Raw genomic sequence first — 8,999 nt, 5'->3', positions numbered from 1 at the left:
GAATCATTTAAAATGTTTATTTTTGGAGGATATTTCATGTTGATACCATGAAAAAACTAGAAAAATTAAAAAAAAAAAAAAGAAAGAAAAGATATTTAAGGAAAGAAAGGCTTATTTTGACTCACAAAAAAAAATCTATAAATAAATATATGTGTGTGTATATATACACACATGTATACACACACACACACACACACACACACACACACACACACACGAACTTTTTCTGTCACTTTAGTCACAAGCTCTTATAGAGAGAAAAACAACACTCACTGCAGTTGCAAAATGGTGAATGACAGCAATGGAGATGCAAGCATCACAAGACCCACTTCGGACTGGGACTGCCAGTGCATCACAGACTAAGGCTTGAAACTGCCTTTCTCTGCAAATGTTCACAAGGTTCAGGCTACGATCACACCCAATCTGTTAAAGAGAAAAAAAATTTATAGCATTTAGTTTATATATCACAAGAGGTTTATTTCATACCTTGGACTAATCACACAAGCTTTGTATTCACAAGGAAACAAGAACACTACAAGTTGTAACAGTCAGTACAAAGTCATATTGTAGTCAGAAAAAACAGTTATTATCAAACCAACCCTCAAGGAGCCAGAAGCAGGTGAATCTATGTGAGTTTGAGACCAGCCTGGTTTACAAAGCCAGTCCAGAACAGCCAAGGCAACACAGAAAAATCCTCTTTAAAAATAAATAAATAAATAAATAATAAAAATAAAAGGGGAAATAATTTATAATTAAAGGGACAGATTTAATCCAAAAGTAGTGGTCAGTTTGAGCTCATATTTACTCATTATTTCTTCATTATAATACACATTGATTCTTCAGGTTCTTGTAGTCCTTCTGAAAATAAAGAATATGAATTTTCTTATCAAAATAATTCTTGGCTGTGCTAAAAACTACAATGCCATCCTGGTTATATTTAATACATGTGTTCAACTTCCAATTGGTATTTAACAATGTCTATATTCAATCCTTAGAACTGATTTAATTTATGAAGAGGAATAAAGAGTCCCAACTAGCAATCTTACCTTGATATAATCCAATATAGGAATGTTCCAAGGGATAAGCACCATTCCTAAATCTCTCCCTTGTTTAAGATACACACCTGGTTGATCAGATGTATTTATTTTCATCTATATTCTTTACAACTCAGCAAATAAGCAGAAACTCAGGATGGAAATACTATTCAAATAATATATATAGTTTGATGTTGGCTATGTTTTCTTACATTTAAATTCAGTTAAAAAAATAATCAAAAGCCAAGCTATAAGTATGCCCAGTTGTGACTGAAAGCTGAATCTTACTAAAAGCCAACAGAAAGAAATCCAATCTGACTGTAAAAAGCTTTAAAGGTAGGGCTCAATGGTTATTTAGACAAAAGTTGTTAGGAACCCCCCACCCCCCCCCACACACACAAACCCAGAATAGTAGCCAAGCAGGATAAGAGGAAATATCTCTCTTCTCTTGCTAGATGTTTTTGAAAGTTTGGACATAGCATTCCTTTTCACTAGCAGGAAAGCACATGCATTGTGTCATACAGATTCCACTGATGGAGAAGCAGCCCAAGCCTGGCTTAAGATTTTCATCTATATTGCCAGAGTCTCCACAAACTATAGGTAAATCATGTTTTTTTTTCATCTTCCTTTTATAAATGCCACAGGTAGTATCAAGTATTTGAAATTCTTCATAATAATTTTGTACTGTGCCCACAAAACAACAGAAAGATGGCTTATATAGAGGCAAAAGCATGAACTCAAGAACTCTTGCAAAGCCACATACTTCATTGTGTTGGGTAGAGATCAATGACATAAAAATTCATATTAGGTTTAAAAACACTTCCTTTACTCTTCCCTATTTCTGTTTGTTATGTGTGTACTTGTGTTTATGCTCATGTGTGGGCATGCTGGCATGCATGGGTGTGCCACAGCATACATGTGGAGGTCAGAAGACAACCTCAAGCATTAGTCCTTGCACTCCACCTTGCTTACTTCAGACTCTCTTGTTTACTGTCATATACACATGGCTCGCTAGCCCACAACCTTCCAAGAATTCTCCTTTTTCCATCTCCCATCTCATTGGATGAAATAGTGAATTACAGACATATGCTACAACATCTGGGTTTTATGTGGGTCCTGAGTATTTCAACTCATCCTTTTCTTTGAATGACAAGAACTTGTATGACCTCTTGAGCCATCTACCCAAGTGTATCTTCATTATTTTTAATTTTTTCAAAGAAAAATAAAACAAACCAAAACCCTAAATACATGACTCTGGAAGTAAAACATAAAAAAAAAATCATTAAAATAAAGTTCCATTTTCTACTATTAAACATAGCTTTTAGTGCAAGAAACTAATTGATGCTTACCTTAGCACGCAAGAAAAGAAGAAAACCAGAAAGTAAGCACACCCTTCAGAGTAGGAGGGGCCTGCACTAAGCAGAATTTCCAAATATTTTTAATCAAAATACCCCACAGTAATGGCAGCCTGATAAAACTCTCCTTACATAATGTTGTTGACAGTGCAAACTGGCACTACCATTTAAAAAGCAATAGTCATGCTATTTTTTGTTATGATAAAAATATTCACAACACTAGCTTAATAATCACTCTCCTAAAATGTTTTAAAAAGTAAGACAAGGGGAAGAAGAGATGAGTCAGAGGTTAAGAGAACTGACTGCTCTTCAGAAGACTGGGATTTAATTTGCAGCAGCCACATGGTAGCTCAAAGCTATCTGCAACTCCTGTTTCAGGGGATCCGACACCCTCACACACACATATGCAGACAAAACACCAATGTATACAATATAAAAACAAAATAACTATTTTTTTTTTAAGTAACACAGATTTTAGAAAAAGCAAACCAGGCTAAGAGCCATTTACCTGTTTTGAATTCACCTAGGCAGATTCTTTATAAAATATTTTGAGTTAGTTATATTTCAGTATTGGAGATGATGAAATTTCATGGCAAAGAAAGTTAGTACTAATGCCTAGAATAAACCAAGGATTTAAAAAACTGATCTTCCTCATCCTCCAAATACATATTTTTTTTTCTTGTCAAAATGTCTTTCAATATACATGTTTATATATAGTAAGGTCTTTTTATGTTTTTAATTGTATCATATATACTCAATATGAAATCTAACCTAACAAAATTCTAAGTGCACTGTAGGGTTGAACCCAGAATCCACTACTCACACATACTAACGCACTGTGCCACTGAGCTAAGTCTCCACCCCTCCAGAGTTACTTATAGCAGTGCTAAACTGAAAACACCCATATATACATATATGTCACCGAATATATTCTAAAATACAGAAATTTTAAGAGACAATATAAAAATGAAGATAAGTGATAGTACTATCAAGTTACATAATGTTTATGGGGAAAAAACAGTGAATATACTCATAATAAACTGGCTTACTAGGGTAAAAGAAAAACAGGTAGGTGAATATCTCAATAGGGACTTTGTTTTTCTTAAAAAATATACAATATTTGGGCTGGAGAGATGGCTCAGTAGTTAAAAGTACTCACTACTCTTACAGAGGACATTAGTTTGATTCCTGAGCATCCATACATTGTGGCTAACTATTTGTTATATAACTCCAATTCCTGAGGATCCAGAGCCTCTTTGCTGCCATCTGGTAACAGGCTTGTATGTGATGCATGTACATAAAAACAGGCAAAGCACTCATACATATAAAATAAGCAAATACTTTAAAAAATATGTACACACAAACATATACAGAGAGAGAAGAGAGAGAGAGAGAGAGAGAGAGAGAGAGAGAGAGAGAGAGAGAGAGAGAGAGAGAGAGATGATTCAGTGGTTAAGAGCACAGACTGTTCTTATGGAGGATACAAGCTCAGTTCATACCACCTTTATTGTATGGCTCACAGCCACCTCTAACTCTGGCTCCTTGGGATCCAATAGCCTCTGCTGGCCTCCATGAGCAGTGTACTCATATACACAAATCTACATTCATACATGCATATACACACTCATGTGCACAAGTACATGCACACATGCATATACACAATAATTTAAAATAATAAATATTTTTAAAAATTTCATTGTAGAGAAATCAAACGGGCAATATATAAAGTTCAGAGAAACCTTAGCTTCAGTGTGGCATAATTTGAGGTTGAATATTGTGATACGTGCAGCAGTGTTCATCTAAAAATTGGACTGTAGTTTTCTCTTTTTGTTGTGTCTTTATATGGATTTAGATCAGTATAACACTTGCTTAGTGAATAGATTTGGTTGTGTTCCTTTATTTTCTATTTTGTAGGACAAATTACAAAGAATTAGTATAAGACCTTTCTTGAAAATTTTATAGAATTCAGCAATAACTCTTCTGGCTTTGCGTGTTTATAGACCTTGTATTTATTTACAGCTTTCAACTCATTGATTATAATGAGTCTGCAATATCATTGGCTCGAATTTGGTGGATTTAGAAGTTCTCTTTCTTTCTTTTTGTCAGAAAGCAGAGTCTACTATGAAACATTTTTTAATAAGTTTTAAAGAAGTTAACACCTTGCAAGCATGTGCCTTTAATCCTAGCACTTGGGAGACAGAGGGAGACAGCTTTCTATGATTCTGAAGCCAGCCTGATCTACATTGAAAGTTTCAGGGAAGCTAAAGTTTATATAATAGGGCTCTGTCGAACACTTTCTTTTGTTTCCTCAGGGTTTTTTTTTGTTTGCTTGTTTTTGAGGTAGACCAAGTACCCCTCAAGAACTGAGATTATAGGAATGTGTCTTCAAGTCTCATTTGATTAACCTCCTTTGAACTGTAGGATGGAATTTTTTATGACACATTAAAAAACCTACATCTTCAATGTGAGTTTGTTATTCACAAACTAAAATTAAACTATATACATGACAACAATACATGAATATTACGTTGTATCTAGATGGAACGTTACTTTTCATCTGCCTCTTAGTATCAGCTCTACTTCCTTTAACCTCAGGAGTCGTGTTTTCCTTTGTCTTGGCGCACACTATCAAGTGTGGAGAAGGAATCCAAGAATCCAAGCAACCTAAGATATTTTTATTACTTGGACTAACTCATTCATTCATTCATTCACTCGTGCAATCTGTTCTACTCTTGCCCTTCCCTTCTCCTTCTTCTTATCACTCCCTCTCTTTATCGCCAATCTTGAGAAACAAAAGCTCCAGTCATCACAAAGCAGTGAGAACATGGATATTAATATGAGAGCTGATTACTCAAAGAACTTTCTTCACACAGCAAGAAGAATAGGTGGATCAAGGAATAATAACAAATGAAAACAGACAATTGCAGGATTGGAAATGGCTTTAGCCCCACGACTAGCACAGCAAAATTGGTAAGGTTTTAATCTATGAGACAACACTTTGCTTTTCTGACTATGACGAATGAACGCCAGGGATCAAGTCTGTTATTCAGGTGTAGTGGCTGGCTGTGCTGAAGATGTATTAGCTGGCCTTCAGCAACTCATCATTAGTTACTTTGCATTTTGACTAGATGTGGCTTTCTATCATAGTCTTCCTCTGTTCCAAAAAGAAGCTGTTTTGATGAGATATAACAGTTGCACTTATAGCCAATCGTATGGAATCAGGGTTTACAGTGGTTCTGTCTTTGTGCTCTCCTTGCAGTGGTTCTTTATCACATCATATTACTATTATTTGGGCCACTGCAGAAAGTTAGAACAGGCTAAAAATTAACAACCAGGCACATGTGGGTAAATATACATGTGTGCATTAGACTATGAAGGCCACAGGTTACTTTCAAATGTGATTCCTCAGGAGCTGTCCATCTTGTTGAGACAATTATCTCTCAAGGATCCCTAGAGATCACTGGATCAGTTAGGCTGGTTGGTCACTGAGCCCCGGGCACCATCCTATCACTGCATCTCCAACACTGGGAAGGCAAGCATGTGCCACCATACCCAGTGTCTTATGTGGGCACTTGGGGATTGGAGTCAGGTTCTCATGTTTCTCTACTAAGATATCACCCCAAGATAACTCAAATTCTTTTTTTATTGCCCTAGGTATATATAAGCATAACATTCTTTGCAAATTTTTCCATCTTTAGATTTTACCTTGTAATGTAATCATGAATAAACTATTTTATGACTATAAACTCTAGATTAGAAAGGATTGTATAGAGAGGTTTTCCTTATTGGGACATCCTAAGGGAAGAAAGATAAAGCAGATGCATAAGGCAAACAAAAACAAAAAACTGTATAAGAAGATCAGAAAGATTTTAAGAGCCAGAGAAACAGGACATCTGCTTTGTGACAGCATATATGATAGGAAAGCACCCATGGGTGCTGTAGTTTTTCCTCCTGGCCTCAAGATCCTGGAATAATAATGCATGAGACTCAAAATATATTTACAAATAAATAGGGCATATAGCTAGGTTTTCCTCTGACTACCTCATAACTTAAAATAACCCATTATACTAATCTACATTTTCTCACATGGTACCTCTGCTTAGTTAGGTACCATGTATCTGTCCTCACATCTTCCTGTACAAATCTGCCTCAACTAGCTCTATCCCAGAATACTTTCTGCCACCAGATGTCCCATCTTCTGTTCTACTCTTTTCCACAGACCACAGTTTTTTTTAACTGACAGGCAAAGCATCCATACAATACACAAAATAGTTTCTCAACACATGGAATCTCAACAATACGGCTCTCTAAACAAGACCTAAACAACACTAGGTGACATGCTAATGTGGATGGGAGAAATTTCACAAGTCCACCACTGCATGAAGAGCTAAAGGCAATTAGTAGCTGTTGAGAGAAGGAGAACCAGTCTTCTTCAGGGAAAAGCTCCCTCCCCCAATAAGTTATCCAATCTCAAGTTCTCAGCTCTAAACACACACACACACACACACACACACACACACACACACACACACACACACACAGACACACCACTAAATGGACCCAGCAGACGATGATATATACATATATATGAATATTTATGCAATAGTAACAGTTAAAGAAGAGGTCATAAACTTGAGAAATGAGAGAAACATGGGAAGAATTGGAATTGAGAGAGGGAAAGTGAAAATGCTGTTAAATACAGTACTCATGTAATAAACATCCCCCTCCCCATTTTTTTTTTAACATTAATAAAAATGAGAGAGAGAGAACAGGAACAGCACAAGTACTTGCCATATATAACTCCTTGTTGATCCCAAGGTACTTTCCATTTCCACATCCAATATCTGCCACTATGGAACCACTTGGCAAAGCTTTCAGGAACTCTACTATACGTGGCCATGGGCTGTGCCTTGTGCTGCTGAAGTGCCTCGCAATCTCATCATACACATGATGGACGTGCTCTTGCTCTAGCTGCAACGCTTCTTTACTGTTCGCTGGGAGGGACGGAGGTGTGGCCTGCCTCTGTCTGTCACAGGCTGAGAAGTAACCTATATGAAAAGAAGAAGCTCTGCACTCAGGTGTGGCAGTTCATACCAACAACCCCACCACTTGAGAGTCTGCACAGCAGAACCAACAGGAATTTGAGGGCACTCTGTACTACATAGTGAGTTCCATGCTGCCTAGGCATAGAGTGAGACCACATTTCAATCAATAATAAATGACCTAATTTGTTGAAGAATTTTTATGCAAAAGACTAGGGTAGCAAATAAAATCCAGCTATGGGACAAAGTCTAGGAATTGTTGAAGGTTTCTGGGGGAAAGGATGTCATTTTCTTCAACAATGTAGCCACATGTTCCAGAAAATATTCTACAACCATGCTCAAGCAAGTAATTCTAACTAAACTCAATGGGTCATAAAAATAAACGAAAAGACAACAAACAAAAACTAAACAAAACAAGTAAGGGGTGGGAGGTTTCTCAGGGAAAAAGACAAGACAGAGGGAGAAGGGTAATGGTGAGTGACAAGGACTGAACTTGTCAAAGAATAGAAGATGGGAAATCTGCAAACTAAAGCCCAGTGCCTTCGACATTTTACTTAAAATGAATAACCACCCACAACAAACAAATGTTTGCATAAGAAACCTAAGTTTTCTTTCCAACAAAAATTTTAAGTAGATCTAGAAGAGGAGCTTTGCTTTAGTTTTCTATAGCTTACAAAGCTTCAAGTAGTGTGAAATTCTTTGAATACTAAACATCTTTAAATTTAAAGTAACACATCTTATGAGTTCATTGACCCTTGTAAGAGAAATAAAGAACTCATTTTTCAGCCTCACAAGTACAGCAATTTTAATTTTTTAAAAGGATTATCATCTTCAGATGTAATAGGCTTTGTTCTTTTAAGATTTGTTTTATTTTTGTTTGGGTATATGTCTGTTTGTATATGCCATGTGGAAAGGGGCTGCCTGTTGGGGCCAGAGGGTATCAGATCCCTTGGAGCTGAACTAAAAGTCTGACAGTGTGGGTACTGAGAAGACGCAAACTCAGTTCCTCCAGAAGAGCTATAGCTGGACCATCTCTTCGACCCTAAAATAAAACATTTATAATTTAAAATGCTCTTTAAGATTACAGCTAAATATAATAGCCATTGCTATAGGCTGTGATATAAAAAGCATTCTCTGTTTCCTGCCAATTGCAAATTATCATTTATAAAGTTAAAGAATTTTCTGTTGAGTCCAAGAAATAAATCCAGGGAACGACACACGTATATAAGCAAGTCAGGATAGCATCCTGTGATGTACAGATCTTTTCATATCTTTCCAGGTTTTCAAACTAAATTACAAACCACCACTTACTCCCATAGAGTCAGCTACACAAGCAATCAGCCATTTCCAACTTCCCTGTTAGTATTTTTTTTTTTAATGTATAAAGCTGACAAGCATTTCCAACAAAAGCCATTTCTGCATAAATAATGTTTTATTGCCCTACAATCCCAACACTCTTAAGTGTTATTTTAAAAAACAAAGCACTTTCTTGGCACTCAACAATGCTTAAAAAAAAAAAAATCAAATTTCAGGCAATTTAATGATAAAATATAGCCCTTGCCTTAAAA

At 36.2% G+C, this 8,999-nt stretch overlaps 1 protein-coding gene across 3 annotated transcripts in view; it reads right to left on the bottom strand.

Moving 5' to 3' along the window:
• Window positions 1-8,999, bottom strand: part of ALKBH8 (alkB homolog 8, tRNA methyltransferase) — a 61,560-nt gene that overhangs the window by 8,540 nt on the left and 44,021 nt on the right. For all 3 annotated transcript variants that reach the window (XM_084781650.1, XM_084781648.1, XM_084781649.1), the window contains 2 exons: window positions 7,181-7,437; window positions 274-423 (listed from right to left, as the gene is read on the bottom strand). In XM_084781650.1, coding sequence (XP_084637776.1) covers window positions 274-423; window positions 7,181-7,437 — 407 coding nt within the window. The remainder of the gene's footprint in view (window positions 1-273; window positions 424-7,180; window positions 7,438-8,999) is intronic.

Source organism: Acomys minous (genome assembly GCF_964271855.1).
Source record: "Acomys minous genome assembly, chromosome: 5".
In the NCBI taxonomy this organism is placed as follows: domain Eukaryota; kingdom Metazoa; phylum Chordata; class Mammalia; order Rodentia; family Muridae; genus Acomys; species Acomys minous.
This window is presented reverse-complemented; position numbering and strand designations above follow the sequence as displayed.